Genomic DNA, 21,428 nt, shown 5'->3' with positions numbered 1-21,428 from the left:
TTGGCTGAAAAACATTACACCAGGTAACCTGCGGTGGTGGAAACGTGTTTTCTGACAATGTTTGCTACCCTACAATCCGTCCTGCTCTGTAGTAAAATCAGCGATATTTGACTGTCCTGTTGCTCCCATTGAAATGTATACACCCTATTTAAAATCTAAAACTTATAATTGTCTGTAGCCTGCTGTTGTTACCACTGTCCTGTTTGAAATGGATACTAACTAGCTGACTGACTGAATGCCCATTAACCTTATAACCCCTGTTTTGTGTGTGTGTGTGTTTGTGTGTGTGTGTGTGTGTGTGTGTGTGTGTGTGTGTGTGTGTGTACAGAGACAGCCAGGTTCATAATGGATATGAGGAAGTTTTTTCAAAAAAAGGAGCCACATTCAGGTAAAAGTGTAAAATCAAATGATCCGTCAATCAAGAATAATGTTGGATCAGTGTTTCAATATTTATCTTTTATTAGATGTTCGTGTGGTTTGGTTATTTGCCTTTTGGTTGAAAGTACACTGAGAGGACTTTTTGTTAGTGATCTTAATAGAATTTTTTTCATATTAATGTAATTGTTCATCTAATTGAATACAATCTATTTGTGTATGATTGTCAGTCCAAAGAGGGAGAGAGGAAAGAGGAGAACTTGAGGAGAAAGTACAAGGTCAGGAAGAACCAGGTAAGCAAACAGACAGGGAGCAGTGACAGACACAACAGAAACTGTTAAACTGACAAAGAGAAAAAACCTGATTTTACTCACAATCTGGAAGTTGTGTTCTCCCTATATTAAAGCTGCTGTACAGAATCTGCTAAACAAACTGGGTTGAAACATTTTGACCCTCTTTAACAACATTCCAACATAACATTATCATTGATCGGGGAGATTAAAATTAATGATATATTTTTATGTGGTTCAGCCACAACTCTACTAAAACCTCAGCCAGTAATAGGTCGGCCAACGTTTGCACCGTCCAGTTGTCTGTATGACTGCCGCAGTACGTGCATCACATTTGCACACTATCAGAAAGAGCCAAACAGCCCTGGTGGAGTGAGGAGCTGTAAAGAGAAGCAGATGCTCTGTTTCTATAAATGCTTTAAGCTTGTTTCAAAGATTCTGTACAGCAGCTTTAAATGTTTTCCAAAAGCACACACACACTTATCAGTGCTTCTCACACTTGTTACAGTGTGGACCACCTGATAAAATGTCAAGCTCTCCCAAGGACCACCATGAAAGCATGAAAGTCATAAATCTTACAACACAAAATTAGTATCTGCAGTAAAGATTTTTTCATGCATTCTATACATTCTACCACAGGCAAAGTTGCCTCCATTTTTATAGTTTTTATTAATATTTTGTAATAATTTATTAGTAATAATTTATTCTGTTTTGGGAATATTTTGTTTCTGTATTATATTATACACACACATTAAAAGTGAATCTCCATGGAAGCCCGTTTCCGCCACTAAAAAAAAAAAAAAGGATCCATAACTCAAAATTTCGAGTTATTTTCTCAAAATTTCGAGTTATTTTCTCGAAATTTCGAGTTATTTTCTCGAAATTTCATGTTAGTTTCTCGAAATTTCGACATATTAACTCGAAATTTCGATTTATTAACTCAAAATTTTGAGAAAAGCAACTCGAAATTTCGAGTTAGCGCTGCCAATCAGTAATCTACGTGAATGACGTCATTTCCATGTTACCCGGAAGCTGAAGCCCTCAGCTACAAATGCTACAGCTAAGCTACCGGTATTACATCCAGTCGTGAATGCACAGATTGCTGAGTGTTTTCAGCCTGGCTTCACAAATGATGAAATCCCTGTGTTATTAGCTGAATCACATGGTGTTACTATCAGCAAACGTACTCGCGAAAGCGCCAATTTGTTGGGATCCGTTTTTGATTGCGCGTTCCTCTGCGCCATATGCTTCCGGGTAACAAGAAAGCGACCTCATTCATGTATATTTTTGATTGGCAGAGCTAACTCAAAATTTTGAGAAAAGTAACTCAAAATTGTGAGTTATATTTCTTGAAATTTCGAGTTACTTTTCTCGAAATTTCAAGTTATTAACTCGAGTTAATAACTCGAAATTTCGAGAAAAGTAACTCGAAATTTCAAGTTATGGATACTAGCTGTTTTGTTTTTATTTAGTGGCGGAAACGGGCTTCCATAAATCTCTGTCCAAAAAATGCACTCAGTTTACTTTTTACTCACTATGAGCATCATTCATTATTCTCCCACAGTAATTAAGGTTAGGATATGTATTTTTTTATTCCAATCCATTCTTCATTTGCAGCATTTAAATAACCTTGATCAGATTTGAGGGTTTTGTTACAGACTTTTCAAAGAAATGTTTTTCTTTTCTTTCACAAATGTGGGATTAAATTGTGTTAAAATGTACAAAGCAGTGATGTCATGTTTTGTGACGAGGACCCAGGCACAGAGAGACTTGATGAATTTAAGAATCTTATGATTTAATAAAGAAATTTGCAGACTTGCACAGAGATGGTAAAATTATGATGACTGATAATGGAGATGAATACAACAGACGACAAGGACAGGGAGGAACAGAGGTTTAAATGCACCGAGGAGACAGTCAGAGAGAACTCAGGACAACTGGAGACATTTAAGGATACAGGGACTGATAGAGACAGGTTTATCTTGCCTGGCTGGGCAGCTCTCTGGGTGCTCAGCACCCTCAAAGTTCTGATCCTAGAATCGCCCTTGAGCTGAGCCCTTTTCAAGCTCAAGAGCTCTGATATGGAGATGCATAGCTTGCACTTCCAGCTCCTTGTTGCGGGTCTCCACCACTCTTATGCAGAGCGTGAGGCGCAGATCCTCAGTTGACGTACCTTCACTGGATTCAGAAATCCGATCAGCCTCCGTGGCAGCAGCAGACGCATCAGCTGCGTTAGCATCCGCTTTAGATGCAGTGCCATCTGCCCCTTTCATTGGCTTGTTTTCAGCATCCCCCCGTGGTAGAAGCACATGTTTCTTCACTAGCTTTTCAGCCAGTGTTTCCTTCAACTCTGCCTTGCGAGCACTGTAAGACAGCGGTCCCCAACCCCCGGGCCTCGGACTGGTACCGGTCCGTGAGTCGTTTGGTACCGGGCCGCGAAAGTTGAGGCTCAGGTGTGAAATGTCTGGTTTTCAGGGTTTTTATCGGTTTTCAGCGTTATTTTGTTATCGTTTTTATCGTTTACTCTGTTTTCCTGGGTCTTTTCACGTGTGTTATGAATAAATTTTCTTTTTTTCGGTACCGGTACTAGTTTTATTTTGTTGTATTTATCTGCGACACCTTAAAGGCCGGTCCGTGAAAATATTGTCGGGCACAATAAAGGTTGGAGACCGCTGCTGTAAGACACTTCCACATCATAAGAGTTAGCCACAATGAGCAGGTCCGCTTTCTTACATTTGTCAATTTTTCCCATGAAGCCGCCTCCACAAAACCTTCAAGTGAAAAATCCATTCTTACACACCCCCCACACAAAAAAAAATAAAACTGCCAACCAGAACAAGACACGCCAACCCAACTCACCAAAAAGCGAGAAAAGACACGGAATGAGCCCCCAATTATGTTATGGCCCGTCTAGGCACGGCCAGACCACAACATAAAGGGTGATCCATCCCCGTCCAACCCCAAGCAGCACGTCACACACTTAATACTTTGTGACAGTGATTTATTTACAATGAGTGCATTTAAACAAAGGAAGGGAGCATATCATAACTTCAGGGTGAACCCAAGGCCAAAACAACAAACAAAAGGTAGCCTATCTCAGGAATAAATGCAACTTACCTACTCAAAAGAACTAACTCAAACGACAATCACTTTCCTCCCTGCCTAACAAAACAGGAGAAAACTGATCAAACAAAAAGGCGGTCCACCCCTACATGCTCTTACGTTAACCAACATAGTGACACAGTGAACGGTCTGCCGGTTGGGTTGGGCCGAGGTTGAATGACCTGGCAGTCCCTGGTGGTTTCTTCTTATCCGCTGCCTCCCGGTCCTTAGCCAATCGGTGCGATCCATCCACCCTGGATGCACCAATCACGGAGGAGCACCTGCACACTCAAATTTACATATAATAATTACGACAACAGTCGTAACATCCAGATATATTGAAGAAGAGTTACATAAACATCTGTCATTGTCCTAAACTTGGTGCTTTTCAGCAGCGCTGTTGCAGCTTCTCTGCAATCTCCTTAAATCATGTTTTTCTTTTTCTTATTTCTTGTGTTTTCTGCACATCTGTCCTGGAAACATCAGTGTTGAAACTAACTTGAAGTTTTTCCTGAAAAAGAAGATGACTTCAGTTATAAGTGTAGATATCATTCTGAGGTTTGTTTTTTCTACAGAGGACGGTGTTGCAAAACCTAAGCAGCGCAGGAGGAGCCCAGATATTCTGCGGCCTGACTGTGAGTCAGTAAATCAGTTAAAATATTGAAATATATTTGTGAAAAAACTCAGCATGAAGGACGTGATTCTTCAGTATCTATGTAAACAGTAACTTTGCTCAGATTAACAGCAATGATATTGTGAGTTTTAGAGGAACTACAACTGAGCAAAGCCGAAAGGTGAGTGGTCAGTCTGAGGATGAGATACTTAAGAAGCTGTTACTCCAGACAATCAATACAAATTTGGAAGCTTTTTTTAACTGCCTTGCTAACATTGGTGCTTGTGTATTTTAAAGTAAGTAAGCTTCCATTATTCTTTTCTTAGTGTTTTGGTGATGGGCCCTTTTACCCATGGTTTGTGTAATTTTGAACTTTCTAGTGTTCATTCAAATATTCTGTGTTGGTTTTTTAATGTTTATATTTGTTTCATGTACTCTTGGTGTCTTTGGTTTTGTTGTTGATGACTACCAAAAGTATTGGTTGAGATCCAACTTGCTAAGGGATGTTTAACTAAATATTACTGGGGGTCTATGTGTATTTTTGAGCCTGTATGGATTAGAACAAATTCAAAAGAATTAATTTGTGCACCTAATTCTTGTTTTTAAAAGTTATTTAAAATGTGTGCTGTACAATCATTCTGCCCTGGAAAAAGAACAGTTCAAAGAAATCATTAAAAGACTCAAATTACCATGGAATCCATGCCCATGATGAGTGGATGTAAACGTCTGACAACGCCTACACTTTCTGGTTATAAGCAAACACAAAATATCAAAGACCAAAAACCCACAACTCTGTGAAAATATGACATATTCAAAATGAGGGAATGTCTGATTTAGAGAGCACATGTGAAAAAAGAGACTTAATGTTTCTTTATCTTACAGTCAACAGGAGTGAGCAGATGCAAGGAAACAGTACTGGATACATGTCACCTTTAAGTAAGTCTATCTATCAATCCCTGTTGAGCAGTTTATTGAAATGTGTCATTGCATGGTGTAGAGATGGCACGATACCACTTTTTTTATGTCTGATACCCATACCTGATATCATAAATTTGGATATCTGCCGATACCGATATGAATCCGATATAGTGTATTTTATAATCGATAAAACTGTTGTTTTTGGTATATATATATATATATATATATAATTATTATTATTATTATTTTTTTATTTATTTATTTTGCGTCATTTCATGTAAGTTCATACTCAGGTTTTTAAAAACAAAACACCAAAAAATAATACGAAAACTGAACTGAAATGAATGTAAAAGTAGTCGATGTCTGAAGAAGAACTTTGAGAAGAGCTTCAGAAAGCCTGGAGAAAAAAATGACAAGAAAGCCTGACTTGTCCTGGAGCTCTGGTGTAGGCCGCTGGGACTGACCCACATTCTGTAAGGCTGAGGCCAGGATTCATATCTGCACTGTGCTATTTGCTGTGTGTCTTCCTTCTGTTCTCTCTCCCAGAACAGAGGGAAGACACACATTATGAGAGGCTTTTATTATGTCCTCTCATTTCCTCATGTCCTCGCATTTGTATTCTATTTTTATCCTATTGTATATTTTATTCTATTTTATTCTACTGTATATAGTATTTTATTTCATTCTATTCTGTACAGTTCTGTATTATATTAAATTATTATTATATAATATTATATATTATTCGTATTGTATTCTAATTTTTGCTATATAACTTTTGCACTGTCCACTTTCTGCTGTGACAAAACTAATTTCCCACGTGTGGGACTAATAAAGCTTATCTTATCTTATCTTAATAAATAGCAAGAAGCCCCCCAAAATGCTGCATCCTTGGGCACAAAATACAAAGAAATCAGGGTGACTTGAGACTCATGTGTGTTTGAAATAGCATTGGTTTATTATTTATTATTTGACAGTAGAAAATATAGTTTATAAAGAAACGGGTATGATACAATATACAACAGACAGTAATTTTAAATAAAGTATTTTCTTTTCAGTGTCTGAGCTGAGGGTTGTTCTGCTGGGGAACAGCTGGTCTTTGAGGAGAGACGTGGGGAACTTCATCCTGGGAGAGACCGTGTTCGGCACTGAGGATGTGTTAGACAAATGCTTGAAACACAGTAGACCGATTAAGGAGAAAGTAATAACTCTCATCAACACTCCGGACCTGCTCCGGGTCTCTGAACCAACACTGACAGAGCTGGTAGAAAACTTTGTGAGTCTCTCTGATCCTGGACCTCATGTGTTCCTGCTGGTTCTACAGCCTGAAGACTTCACTGAGGAGCAAAGACTGAGGCTTCAGTCGATCCTTGAAATCTTCAGTGGTCAGTCCTTTCACCATTCACTGGTACTGATATCAGCACCCAGAGAGGAGAATACTGGTCTTACAGACAAACATCCACCATTAGGCAAAATTATCAGAAAATGTAAACACCACTTATGGTGGCAGAAGAACACTGAACTTTCAAAGTTGTTAAGTTTGTTTGACCAAATTGTTAAGACAAATGGTGGAGATCACATGAGCTGTGATGCATTTAAGAACACAACGTCTGAGTTACTAAGCAGGCAGGGGGGAGCAGTCAATCCGGATCCTGCTGGAGCTGCAGGTAGGTTTCAGGAATATTTTCATTGGTTAAGTTTGAAAATAATTAACAGTTATTGAAGTTGACAGTTGATTTTGCATTTTACAGGAGGCAAGTCTTTCTGGAATTCAGCAAAAAACTGTGAGTAAATGGAAAAATCATCACACTCATTAAGGCAGCCACATAAAGTTGATTTATTTTTTTTATTTATGATTTGCTTGTTTGTTTGTTTGTTTGTTTTTTACAGTGGTCACATCTATCATTCCACTAAGGCAATCACCAGCAGGAAGTGCATCCAAACAATGTAAGTAAATGAAATAAAATCAGATCAAATATGATGAATACTGAAAAATACAAAGGAGTGCATAAACCACGCAGCAAGAATCTTTTAGGGTTTTGTGTGTGTGTGTTTTTTTTTTTTTGTTTTTTGTTTTTTAGATTTAAAAGAAAAAAATATATAATAGTAAGTATTCTGGCAATTAGCAAGGGAAATCTGAAAGGTTATCAGAGGTCAACTCTAGGAATAAGAAGGAACCAACAGTCTGGCAACTGACTGAGTACAGACAGCTGACATACTGACAATGGTCAGTGGAGACAGGATAGATGTGAAATCAAGATTAGTTGACTAATGAATGAAAAAATGACAGTATTGGTTTTAAAAATTTAAAAAAAGAATTTTTCTGGTGGCTGGTTGTCCCAAGCTGTATTTTACACACTACATGCTGTCAAATACTCAAGCATGTAAACAGATCAGGATGTTTCAAGATGTTACAAATGGCTGTTCACACTGAAAGTGTAAGACAAATTGAGGGGGAAAAAATCTGTACTTGAGAAATGCATTTTTAATTTCTTTAAGTTATGTCTTACTTTGTGTATACATATATAAACTTTAATCAGTGTGTCCAGAAACTAAATAATGACAGTCAGTATTTATCATTTTACAAGTGTTTTTAAGATATTTTATGTCATGATTAAGGCCCTGCTGTGTAAGAGTGGCTGAATTTAGGTCACTTGCTTTTTATTGCTGACACTTCACTCTGATAAACTGTCTCCCTTTCTGTCTTTGTATTGCAGCTGCTATACTCAGGATTGTGCTGGTAGGAAAAAGTGAAGAAAAAAAGAATAAACTTGGCAACTTCATCATTAATGGTCTAGGTTTTAATTCAGAAGAACAAAAACCATTGAACCACTGTGTGGCCTCCTGTGGAGAGTGGAACGGGAAGTCTTTAACAGTGGTAAAAACACCAAACCTTTTCAGTTTTACTGAGCAGACAGTAAGAAGACAGGTGAAGGGGTGCACAGATCTGTGCTTCCCTGGACCAAATGTTCTGCTGCTGCTGGTGAAGCCTTCTGACTTTAATGAAAATGACAAAGACAAACTTAATTTTATCCTGAACTTGTTTGGTCAAACTGTTTTTAGACACACAATGATCGTCAAAACACACAAGGAAACATGTGCAAGTCCTGCTGTGAAACAGCTGCTGAAAGATTGTGGAAGTAAATCGTACAACATGGTTAAGAGTGATCGTAAACAATTAATGGGAAGCATTGACAAAATTGTGCATGAGAACAAAGAAAAGTTCCTCACCTTCACTGAAGACATCACAAGACCAGAGTGTGAACAGATGAAACCGCCTCTGAACCTGGTTCTGTGTGGGAGGAGAGGAGCAGGGAAGACGTCAGCAGCCAAGGCCATTTTAGGTCAGACTGAGCTTCATTCAGCCTCCAACTCATCAGAGTGTGTTAAACATCAGGGAGAGGTGTGTGGACGTTGGGTTTCCCTGGTGGAGCTGCCTGCCTTGTATGGAAAACCTCAGGAGGCAGTGATGGAGGAATCACTCAGGTGTATCTCCCTCTGTGATCCTGAGGGTGTCCATGCCTTCATCCTGGTCCTACCTGTGGCTCCCCTCACTGATGAAGACAAGGGAGAGTTAAAGATCATCCAGGATGCATTCGGCTCTCGAGTCAATGACTTCACCATGATTCTGTTCACTGTGGACTCAGATCCTACAGATCCAGCTGTTGTTAACTTTGTAAGCAAAGACCCAAATATCCAGGAGGTCTGTCAACGTTATGGACAAAGGCCTGTTATTGTTAACATCAAGGATAAAGAGCAGATCCACACGTTGTTGGACACTGTGGATCAGATGAGATGTACAAACAAACCATGCTGCTACACAGCTGTAACATTTGCTCGAGCCCAGATTGATCTGATAACTAAAAATATGGTCACTCGTAAGTAATTTAATGTTTTTTTTTAATCATTAATCATGTTCGACATTATATTCTAACATCTACTTTATAAACTGTTCACATTTAAAGAAAATCATGTTTTTACAGGTGATGAAGAGAAGCAGAACACGGAGCCTCTCAGGATTGTGCTGATAGGAAAGACCGGCAGTGGAAAGAGCTCCTCAGGAAACACCATCCTAGGAAGCAGAGAGTTTAAAGCCATGCCAAATCAAACATCAGTCACCAAATACTGTCAGAAAGCACAGGGTGAGGTGGACGGCCGTCCTGTTGTTGTGGTCGACACTCCTGGTCTGTTTGACACAACTCTGTCACATGAAGAAGTTCATGAGGAGATGGTGAAATGTGTCAGTCTTCTGGCTCCAGGACCACATGTCTTCCTGCTGGTGTTAAAAATTGGTCGTCTCACACCAGAGGAGAAGGAGACATTAAAACTTATAAAGGAAGGTTTTGGGCCGAATTCAGAAAAGTTCACCATCATTCTTTTTACTGAAGGAGATTCACTACAACGTGACGAAATATCCACTAAAGATTATATTGAAAGCGGATGTGATGATTCCTTTAAGAAGCTGATTGCTGACTGTGGAGGAAGATACCATGTGTTCAATAATGTAGACAAAGAGAACCGCCAACAAGTCAGTGAGCTGATAACAAAGATTGACACCATGGTGAAGGACAATGGAGGAAACTGCTTCACCAATGAGATGCTGGAAGAAGCTGAAGCAGCGATAAAGAAGGAAATGAAGAGAATCCTGAAGGAGAAGGAAGAAGAGATGAAGAGAGAGAGAGAGGAGCTGGAAAGAAAACATGAGGAAGAAAAGGAAGCCATCAAAACAAGAATGGAAGAAGAAAAAGAAAAAATACAGCAGGAAAGAGACCAGAAACTCAAGGAGATGCAGGAATATCTAAATAAGGAGCGTGAGGAGAGAAAGAAAGAACAGGAAGCGAGAGAAGAAGAGAACAGGAAACGGGAAGAGGAGGAAGAAAAACGTAGGCAGGAGTTTAAAATGCAGCTTGAAATGTTGGACAAACAAATTCAGTCAGAAAAAGAGGAAAAGAAAAATGTGGATCAAAAGCTGGAAGAGAGCAGAGAAGAGATGAAGAGAAAACAAGAAGCCTGGGAGAAAGAACGAAGAGAAGAACGAGAGAAACAAAGAGAAGAAGATGAACAGAGACGACAGGAGGAGGAAAGACGACTGAAAGAAGAGAAGGAAAAAATACAGCAGGAAGCAGAGCTGAAAATCAAAGAGATGGAAGAAAATATGAAAAAGGAGCGTGAAGAGAAGAGAAAGAAAGAACAGGAAACAAGAGAAAAAGAGAACAGGAAACGGGAAGAGAAAGAAGAAAAACGTAGGCAGGAGTTTAAAATGCAGCTTGAAAAGCTGGACAAACAAATTCAGTCAGAAAAAGAGGAAAAGAAAAGGATTGACGAAAAGCTGGAAGAGAACAGAGAAGAGATGAAGAGAAAACAGGAAGCCTGGGAGAAAGAACGAAGAGAAGAAAGAGAGAAACAAAGACAAGAAGATGAACAGAGACGACAGGAAGAGGAAAAACGACTGAAAGAAGAGAAAGAAAAAATACAGCAGGAAATAGAAAAACATGAAAAGAAAAGAAAAGAAGAAGACGAAATGAGGAGAGAAGAGGAGAAGAAACAACGAAATCAGCTGGAGGAAAACTATAAAATACATGTGGAAAAGCTGAAGAAGATGCATGAAGATGAGGCCAGAAAGAGAGCTGAAGAGTTCAATGATTTCAAAGAGAAACACAACAAAGAGTTTGCAGCTCAGAAGGAGGAGCACGAGAAGAAGATTAAAGACAAAGATGAGAAGTATGACCTGTTAAAGGCTCTGGCTGAGCTCAAGGAAAAACAAAAGAGAGAAAAACATCTTGGACAAATCAGTGCTGTGGTGAAGTGTCTGTCTAAGAAGAGAGGGAATGTGAAAAAAATCCAAGAGTTGCTGATAAAACATGAGGATCAAATGAAGATTGTAAAAAATGAGGAAGAAAAAGAAAAACTGCAGAAAATCCATGAAACAGAAATAAGTGAACTAATACAAAAACTTCTGGATGAAGTTGAAACATCTTACTGCAGCATTTTATGAGATTTTTTTCTACTTTTTGTGACAGAGCTCAGCTGGATAAAATATTTTCTGTACATTAAATGTTGAGATAAAGAGATATATTTTATGGTCAGTTTGTAAACATTTTACAATTACAGATGGAATTCTTGATTTATCTTTTATATTTTCAGGATTGTGTTTCATTTTGTACCTTATATGATGTCAATGATGCATGCAGGATGAATTGCTGCCGTGTAACTTAAGGTTTTAGAAAATATTTGAAACACTGTTTAATATTTTGGTATATTTTATTTAGTTTATTGCAGGCACCAGCGTATTAAACAATAGAAGAAGATTATTAGATATTTGCATGCTTGCTGTAATTAGAAATATTTAGTATTAAATAAGTATGTCTGTCTAAGAAGAGAGGAAATCTGACAAAAATCAGAGATTTGCTGACAAAACACAAGGACCAAATGAAGATTGCAAACATCAAGGATGAAAAATAAAACCTGCAGAAAATTCTTGAAAAGGAGATCACAGAGTTCATAGAAAACTTCTGAATGACTCGTCCTGCAGCATTTCATGAGGTGATTAAAATTATTGTCAGATTTCAGCTACATGGAGAAATGATTTTCGGTGCATTTAATACAATTTGTAATATTTCAGCACAAAATACTACGTTTGGAGTACGAGAATGCAGATGTAGCTGCTGGTGCATTAAAGGAGAGTCTGTACTACATTATTTTTACATACGAGCACAACAGACTCTTTGGTTCGTCTGACTGATTTTAAGGTTGATTCATAAACAATTTACAATCAGCAGATATTTGATTTAAATTTAAATTCTTATTTTCAGGATCATGTTTAACCTTGTATTTTTATTTTCTAAAGGAAACATCTTTGTGGGGTTTTTTCTTTAATGTTCACTTTTATCAGTTGTTATAAAATCTTCTATATGATGTTTTTATCCTGTCATTTTTTTTAAGTAATTCTTGCAGGTGGCATCTTATTAAAAAACTTTTTTTTAAATTCCATGGTTAATATGGAGGATTTTTAGTAAACATGGAAGAATGCAGTTTCTAAATAAAAAAAAATCACAGAAAATGTAAAAATGACTCAATGAATTAATTCATCACATGGAGAATAAGAATTGTTCATCAAGAAAACTGATTTTAAGACACTGTTCTTTGGTTTATTCAGAGTTATACTAAAGAAAATTAAGCAAAACAGAAATATCTTAAATACAAAAATACAGACATATACACACACAAACCCCCCAAAAACAAAAACAAACAAAAAAACCACACTTCACACTAACATGAAAACAGAAGCAGGGAATAGATGAGACAGGAGTGTTCATCTCTCCATCTCTGAGACCGAGCAGCTTTCCAGCATCCTGTGGTTCCTGCTTGCTTGCAATGTTTAGTAGATGTTTCTTTTCTTATGAGATGAATGTCCTCGTGGTATTTTTTGGCAACTTTTCTTTGTTCTTTTCCTTGTTATACTAGCTTGTCACGTTTTGCCATATTGTGAATTTAATTGAAAGAAGTTATGACCATAGGGCTTTGGAGCGTGATGCCACCTCCCGCCATGACAGTAGGCCAAACAAAGCACACGGAAGCGTCAGCTATGGTTCGTACGAGCTGTGTTGTCGGTTGCAACGTTAGATCACATGATAGGGAAGGCAAGAAGCTGGAAAATGGGCTCTCTTTTCATCGTTTCCCCTCCTGGAGGCAACGTGAGGGATGTATCCGTCATGTATCCGATATTACTAAACGAAGACGTCAGGCTTGGATTGCAGGGGTGAGATGAGCGGATATTGAGTTCTCTGCCATCCCCAATTTTTTGTTGGTTTGTGCACATTTTCTTTCCGGTGAGTTCTAAATAAATTCATATCTCGCTTAATAGGCTTTTGGTTTTGTTTTGAATGCGCTGCGGTCATAGATAATTAGATAAAACATCCTAATGTGTGATGCTGCAGAACCACGTCATGTTGACGGAGTAGCTTATTATTTGGCATTATTGCAGGCAAACCAGCATATGAAATATGAAACAGGAAAGAAAAGTATGTTTATTTATTTTTTATTCCAGATCTGTTCACATGTACTTAGCAAGTACATATACATGAAAAGCAAACTATTTACATGGCAACGCACAGCTGGCAACCTGGCTGTATCTTGGCCATATGGTCAACGTACTCACAACGTGCAGGCTTAAAAACGGCCAAATCTTGTACCCAACCATTTCTGAACTAGATGTGTGTCTCCAGGAATTTATGATTCCGAAAATGATTCGCCGTGTATGCGCTGACTCCACAGACAGGGTATGCGAAGATATCGGCATAGGACAACGGCGGTAGGCTGTCTGGGTTTCCACTCCGCTGCCTTTTTTCATACGGGTCCACATTACCGATGCACGCTATTTTTTCCAAGTACTGTCTCTTGGCGTCTGGGAGCAATCGGTCGCGATACAGCCCTTTGTCTTTTGCGCTGATTTTAAGCATGGTTCTGGCAGTCCTGCTTTCAACACAGTGTGTTTGTTTTGATTTGTGGCCTTCTGACATGGCGCCGCGATCCCACAATGCACTGCGGCATGACGTCAACTCCAAAGCCCTATATATTAAACACGCCATGAGCATCTGCCCTTTTCCTGATGGGTGCACCAAGTGCCTTTTTGCTGAGGCATTTTTATTTTTTTTAATGTGTGTGCGTGTGGAGTTCTGCTTGTGCCTCTCAATAATAACATTTAACATTTGTTAATGACAATTGTTGGCAGAGGTATGAAAATGCGCAGGAAAATCTGACGTGCATGGCAAACTTCACCGATGATATTTAGGGAGGAATAAACACACATCAGCCTTCGGCCATTTTGATGAACGCATACGCCCCCTAGAGCGCACTAACTTTATTAACAGCCACACAAATGTAAAGCACACATCAAACATAAATGAACCATTTGACTGTCTCCATAATTGAGAGCATTTTCTCTTCTTATGTCAACACCCCCACTTGCTCTCATATTATGATGCTCTTAAGTAAACAAAAAACAAACAACAAACAAAAGGTTTCTTCCTCAGTACTGTATACATGTCCGTATACCTGGTTAATGTCCAAACATAAACTTCTCAAACTTGAACAACTTAACTTTTGTTGCAGGTTTTGTCATTACATCTGCAACCAGCTACAAGTGAAAAACCTGGGTGTTATTTTTGACTCTGAGCTTGGTTTTATCCCACATGTTAAACATGTAACCAAAATTGGATTTTATCATCTAAAAAATATAGCCAGAGTCCGCCCTATTCTCTCTCGGGCCAACACGGAGATGCTGATGCATGCTTTTATTACCAGTCGTATTGATTACTGTAATGCCCTGCTCTCTGGTCTTCCTAAGAAGAATATTTCAACTTTACAACTTTTGCAAAACTCGGCAGCTCGTGTGCTGACGAAGACCAGAGGGCGGGCCCACATTACACCGGTTTTAGAATCGCTGCACTGGCTCCCCGTGTGTTTCAGGATCGATTTTAAAGTTCTTTTATTGGTTTTTAAATGTCTTAATGGTCTTGGGCCTTCTTATCTCTCAGATCTGCTTTTACCATACGAACCCTCGCGGACCCTGAGGTCCTCTGGTACTGGCCTTTTGATTGTCCCTAAAGTCAGGACACATACTCACGGAGAGGCAGCTTTTCAGTGGTATGGTCCTCGTCTGTGGAACAGCCTGCCGGAGGAGCTCAGGGCCGCAGAGAACGTACATGTTTTTAAGAACAGGCTCAAGACCCACCTTTTTAATTTAGCTTTTACTTAGCGTTTATTTATTTTATGCTTATTTATTTTGATTTTATTCTTATTCATTTTTTTTTAATCTTCTTACTCTATTTATATTTATATTGTATCCTGTTCTTATTTATTTTATCATTTTACCCTGTATATAGCCTATTGTGTCTTATCTCCAGTGTTTCCTCGGAGGGCGCTCTCTGCACCGGGGCTGTGATTGACCGTGGCTGCTGGGTCTCTGGGGGTCCTCTCAGCCTGGCTGGGGGGCTCCTTTGCCTCCCTCCTGCTGTGTGCCCAGCCTGGAGGCTGCGGTCTGTGACCGGCTCCCGGTGCAGACGGCTCCCTGTTATAGACTTTCCTCACTTGGCTCATGCGAGCCCAGCCCAATTTTTACTCTTTAAGTGTGCGCGTGTGTGTATGTGTGTGTGTGTGTGTGTGGGGGGGTGGGGGGGTGGGGGTGGGGGGGGGGGGGATATGTGTGTTAATGAGAGTGTGGGGAGTGAATTGGAGGGTGGGGTGGGCTGCTTTTAACTATGTAAAGCACTTTGTGCTACATTTTTTTTGTATGAAAAGTGCTTTATAAATAAAGATTGATTGATTGATTGATCTCTTCTGTTGAACAATAATCCAGAGTTATTTTTCCTGCACTCACAGTTGACCTCACAAAGTGGTACTTTATGTCAACATGTTTACATCTCTGTCTCATCACAGGATTCTTCGCCAACACAATTGCACCCTGATTATCTTCATGAACTTTTGGCGGTGCATATTTTTGTCCATCAATACCTTGTAACAGTTGCATTAGGTACAAAACTTCTTGTAGGGTTGCAGCTAAAGCCATGTACTCCGCTTCACAGTAGATAATGCAACAGTAGGTTGTCTTTTGGTTTTCCATAAGATTAAAGGACCATCTACAGACAAGCTTATGCAATAACCGGTTGTACTCCGTCTGTCTGTTACATCAGCTGCCCAATCAGCATCGCTGTATGCCCACAACCTCAGTTCTTTGTTGTCACATTTCCTGTAACACAGTTACTTTCTCGGTTGTCCCTTTCAGATACCTCAGTACATGTTTTACTGTAGTCCATTGGTCTTCAGTTGGCTCAGTAAAGTACTGTGAAAGTTTACTGACTATAAAACTCAAGTCTGGTCTTGTGCATGTAGCCAAATAGATCAGACTACCAACTGCCTCTCTGTACCTTTTGACATCACTCATCCTTTCTGCATCATCAGCATAGTTCAGTTTTTGCTCACAAGGTGTCTGTCTTTCTTTACAATCCTGCATGTTGAATCTTTCAAGTATTTTTTCCACATATTGTTTTTGTGACATTTTTACACAGTTATCACTCTGGTCAACATCTATACCAATGAAATGTCTCAGTTTACCCAAATCCTTCATTTTGAATTTTGCTACAAGCATTTTCTTCACAACAGTTAGTTCACTTTCATCACTAGCAGCAATGATCAGGTCATCCACCCATACTGTCAGAATCACCTTCTTATTTTCTGTCATTTTTGTGTAAACACAATGGTCAGCGGGGTTTTGCACAAAGTTGTTCTCACTCAGATATTCATGCAACAACTTGTTCCAATTTCGGCCTGATTGTTTTAGCCCATATAGCGACTTTTTCAACTTGCACACCAGTTTTTCATTTGTGTCGGATTTTACCTCATAACCCTCAGGTTGTTCCATGAATACCTCACAATCTATTGGTGCGTGAAGATAGGCAGCTTTAACATCCATCTGATGTAAAAGCATGTTTTCTTGTGCTGCCTTTTGCATCAACACTCTGATACTAGTCAGGTTAGCAGTAGGGGAAAATGTTTCTTCATAATCCACACCTATCCTCTGACTGTATCCTTTAGCAACATAACGTGCCTTGTACTTCTCAGATCCATCAACATTGTTTTTGACTGCGTACACCCATCTACCCCCCACTGTCTTCTTGCCCTCAGGCAAAGTGGTTAAGGTAAATGTGTCATTTTCACTTAGTGATTGCATCTCTTCATCCATTGCACTGACCCATTTCTCTGAGTTAGATGAAGTTATTGCTTCCTTGAATGTTTGGGGAATGTTACACATTGCTCTGTTACAATAATCCATGTTTGTGAGTACTTGATCACAATCCTCCTTATCAGTAACATATTCACTTAAATACCCAGGCCTCTTTCTCACTCTGGAAGGATACCTTGCAGCCTTGCAGTCGAGTTCATTCTCCTGTGACTGGCTGCTCATCTCAGACATGCTTACTGGGATCTGTTCCTGAGTATCTGTGTGTTCTGTACTCACATCAGTCTGTTCTCTGGTCTTGGTGAACCTGTTTGGTGTCTCAAAGTCACCCTCATCATCTGGCACCTTGTCAGTCTGTGTTTGTCTCTCTACTCTTGTTTTAGTCTCAAACTTCACCAGTCTATGCTTCTGTACTTCCTCACTGTCTGGGTAGTAGACCATATAAGCTGGACTGTTCTTGTCATATCCAACAAAAATTCCTTTCTCACACCTTGAGTCTAGTTTTCTCTTGTTCTGCCTGTAGGCATAACACACTGACCCAAATGTCTGCATCCTGGAAAGGTTTGGCCTTCTTCCTGTCAGCATTAAATATGGTGTCTGTTCTGTGCGTCTGTTAAAACATCTATTCCTCACTACAGCTGCTGTTTGTACTGCGTAAGTCCACAACTCTTTAGGTAACTGTTTCTCTATTAACATACACCTGGCCATATCAAAAAGAGTACGCCAATTGCGTTCTGCAGTACCATTTTGGTGTGGTGAGTATGGTGCTGAGGTCTCATGCCTGATTCCATTTTTGCTAAGGAGTGCCTGATACTCATTTCCCATAAACTCCGTTCCATTGTCAGACCTGATACAGTGGGGCAAAAAAGTATTTAGTCAGCCACCGATTGTGCAAGTTCCCCCACCTAAAATGATGACAGAGGTCAGTAATTTGCACCAGAGGTACACTTCAACTGTGAGAGACAGAATGTGAAAAAAAAATCCATGAATCCACATGGTAGGATTTGTAAAGAATTTATTGGTAAATCAGGGTGGAAAATAAGTATTTGGTCAATAACAAAAATACAACTCAATACTTTGTAACATAACCTTTGTTGGCAATAACAGAGGTCAAACGTTTACTATAGGTCTTTACCAGGTTTGCACACACAGTAGCTGGTATTTTGGCCCATTCCTCCATGCAGATCTTCTCGAGAGCAGTGATGTTTTGGGGCTGTCGCCGAGCAACACGGACTTTCAACTCCCGCCACAGATTTTCTATGGGGTTGAGGTCTGGAGACTGGCTAGGCCACTCCAGGACTTTCAAATGCTTCTTACGGAGCCACTCCTTTGTTGCCCGGGCGGTGTGTTTTGGATCATTGTCATGTTGGAAGACCCAGCCTCGTTTCATCTTCAAAGTTCTCACTGATGGAAGGAGGTTTTGGCTCAAAATCTCACGATACATGGCCCCATTCATTCTGTCCTTAACACGGATCAGTCGTCCTGTCCCCTTGGCAGAAAAACAGCCCCATAGCATGATGTTTCCACCCCCATGCTTCACAGTAGGTATGGTGTTCTTGGGATGCAACTCAGTATTCTTCTTCCTCCAAACACGACGAGTTGAGTTTATACCAAAAAGTTCTACTTTGGTTTCATCTGACCACATGACATTCTCCCAATCCTCTGCTGTATCATCCATGTGCTCTCTGGCAAACTTCAGACGGGCCTGGACATGCACTGGCTTCAGCAGCGGAACACGTCTGGCACTGCGGGATTTGATTCCCTGCCGTTGTAGTGTGTTACTGATGGTGACCTTTGTTACTTTGGTCCCAGCTCTCTGCAGGTCATTCACCAGGTCCCCCCGTGTGGTTCTGGGATCTTTGCTCACCGTTCTCATGATCATTTTGACCCCACGGGATGAGATCTTGCGTGGAGCCCCAGATCGAGGGAGATTATCAGTGGTCTTGTATGTCTTCCATTTTCTGATGATTGCTCCCACAGTTGATTTTTTCACACCAAGCTGCTTGCCTATTGTAGATTCACTCTTCCCAGTCTGGTGCAGGTCTACAATACTTTTCCTGGTGTCCTTCGAAAGCTCTTTGGTCTTGGCCATGGCGGAGTTTGGAGTCTGACTGTTTGAGGCTGTGGACAGGTGTCTTTTATACAGATGATGAGTTCAAACAGGTGCCATTCATACAGGTAACGAGTGGGGGACAGAAAAGCTTCTTACAGAAGACGTTACAGGTCTGTGAGAGCCAGAGATTTTCCATGTTTGAGGTGACCAAATACTTATTTTCCACCCTGATTTACCAATAAATTCTTTACAAATGTGGATTCATGGATTTTTTTTCACATTCTGTCTCTCACAGTTGAAGTGTACCTCTGGTGCAAATTACTGACCTCTGTCATCATTTTAAGTGGGGGAACTTGCACAATCGGTGGCTGACTAAATACTTTTTTGCCCCACTGTACATTTAACTTGCCCATACAGGGCTGTATCAGCCAAAAACTTCTGTGTCGCTTTTGCTGTGTCACTCTTATTTTTCAGAAAATACACAAACACTGCACTGGAATAGTCATCAGTGAATGATAGTGCAAATCTACATCCATCTCTGGACTCTGGGTCTACTGGACCAGCTAGATCTGTGTGTACCAGCTCTAAGGCGGTTTTGGCTCGTGCATCAGGGTCCCTGTTTCTAGTTTGAACAAACTTTCCCTGTGTGCACACTTCACAATGTAAGACAGATTTATCTGTTTTCCCTTTGATTGCCATACCATCAACAACACCCTGTAATCTCTGAATGTCATCATAATTACAGTGACCAAGAATTTCATGCCATGTTTGCATGTCATGGCAACCCTTACACTGGTCTTTACCTTCAGTGTTTACTGTTTGCAGGTAGTACAGTCTGTTGTACTCATATATTGGGAACCTTGTACCGTCTTTGTGTCGCAAGGTGTCTTTTCCTTGCTTGAAGATCATAGTTGCCCCATTTGAGGTAGCTGCTTTCACAGAGAAGATGTCTTGTGGATACGATGGGATGTACAGTGCCTGTCTCAAGGTTGTTTTGTGGCACTGCCCCCTGCTGTCCATCAAGCAAAACTCTGCCTCCCCTCTTTGCTCTGAAACTCCAGTGCACTTTGTGCCATCAGCCAACTCTACGTAGTGTGTCTTGGGCTGGAAACTGTCGTCGAATCTCCTGAACTTCGTTATATCTGTAACAATATGCGAAGTTGCCCCTGTGTCCACCATCAGACCCTTTTTGTTGATGCCATGCTCTGACTGGAACGCTGCATCCTCGCTGCTCACCCGGAATGCGTAGTCTTTGTGTCACAGTCTGGCGAGGGCAGACTGTAGGGGTTGACAAAAAGACCCAAAACGCAGACTCCAAGGAACAGGAAACAGAACTTGAAATGTTAACAAAAGGCGAGCCATTTAATATGGCTGGTAGAAAAGGTACAAACAAAGGGCAAGGCAAACTGAAGCAAAATTAACACAAACCTAAACTGGGGAATCTAAACAAACAATAAGAAAAACCTAGACAAGAAACTTGGAAGGGAAGCGAAGGGAAGCGAAGCGAAGCATGGCATGGCATGGCATGGCATGGGAAACATGGCGTGGACAACAGACGACCTAACAATCACACACTGAAAACAGAGGACTTAAATACACAGGAGGTGATTAGGGGAAGTGGGAACACATGGAGGAACAGCTGACTGACATGAGCCTAATGACAGGACAAGGGAAGTGAAACTAAATACAATGAACAAAGAACACACGACTCCTTCAAAATAAAACAGGAAACATGAGACAGACATGATAATACAAACTTGATAACATAAGACACGCAGCATGAAACATAAAGGGTGAGGGGAAACTTAAATACAGGGGACGAAAACACAAGGAGTCTAATAACCAAATGAACTTAGATAACCTAATGAACAAAATAAACTTAAAACGCTGGGTCAGAAGACCCAGGATCATGACACTTTGCTACCCGACTCCTCGGAAACTTTCCGTGCGTTGTCTTGCCGCCGTTTGCATGTTGAGTCCCGATGGGTGGAGCTTTTACACTCGCTACACCACTGCTTGCGCTGACACGTTCTGGCTTTGTGTCCCTTTAGTCTGCATCTGAAACACACTATGTCTGTGTTGCCGGCCCCACGGTCATTTGATTTTTCAAACGTGGGATTGTCGCTCGGTCGTGCACGTGCTTTCATGATGTTGTCATCTGATGCTGCGGCGCGCATTTCTCTGTGTCTTCAAAGCTTCGCAGTTTAGTTTTAAATTCAGCAAAAGTCACTTCAACTTCACGTTGTGTGACATGGATAGCAAACAGTTTGAACGATTCTGGCAGTCCCTTCAAAACCATTGCTACCAATAGCCCATCACTCAAAGTTTCTCCAGCATTCCTCA

At 40.3% G+C, this 21,428-nt stretch overlaps 1 protein-coding gene across 3 annotated transcripts in view; it reads left to right on the top strand.

Moving 5' to 3' along the window:
• LOC146697657 (uncharacterized) overlaps window positions 1-12,210 on the top strand; it is a 35,709-nt gene extending 23,499 nt beyond the window's left edge. Inside the window, exons 1-7 of one of the 3 annotated variants that reach the window (XM_085476473.1) lie at window positions 4,384-4,402; window positions 5,263-5,316; window positions 6,354-6,962; window positions 7,047-7,079; window positions 7,186-7,242; window positions 8,013-9,173; window positions 9,279-12,210. In XM_085476473.1, coding sequence (XP_085332599.1) covers window positions 5,280-5,316; window positions 6,354-6,962; window positions 7,047-7,079; window positions 7,186-7,242; window positions 8,013-9,173; window positions 9,279-11,290 — 3,909 coding nt within the window. In that variant the 5' untranslated portion in view covers window positions 4,384-4,402; window positions 5,263-5,279 and the 3' untranslated portion in view covers window positions 11,291-12,210. Of the gene's footprint in view, window positions 1-4,383; window positions 4,403-5,228; window positions 5,317-6,353; window positions 6,963-7,046; window positions 7,080-7,185; window positions 7,243-8,012; window positions 9,174-9,278 lie in introns of those variants that run through there. The other 2 variants (XM_085476472.1, XM_085476474.1) reach the window with 2 other exon arrangements.
• Window positions 12,211-21,428: the final 9,218 nt, after the last annotated feature.

This window comes from Copadichromis virginalis, linkage group LG12, assembly GCF_057382275.1.
Source record: "Copadichromis virginalis isolate Kocher_CV1m ecotype Utaka linkage group LG12, C_Virginalis_male_GT1.1, whole genome shotgun sequence".
NCBI classification, from domain to species: domain Eukaryota; kingdom Metazoa; phylum Chordata; class Actinopteri; order Cichliformes; family Cichlidae; genus Copadichromis; species Copadichromis virginalis.
Note: the sequence above shows the minus strand (reverse complement) of the source record. Positions and strands in the feature narration are given on the sequence as shown.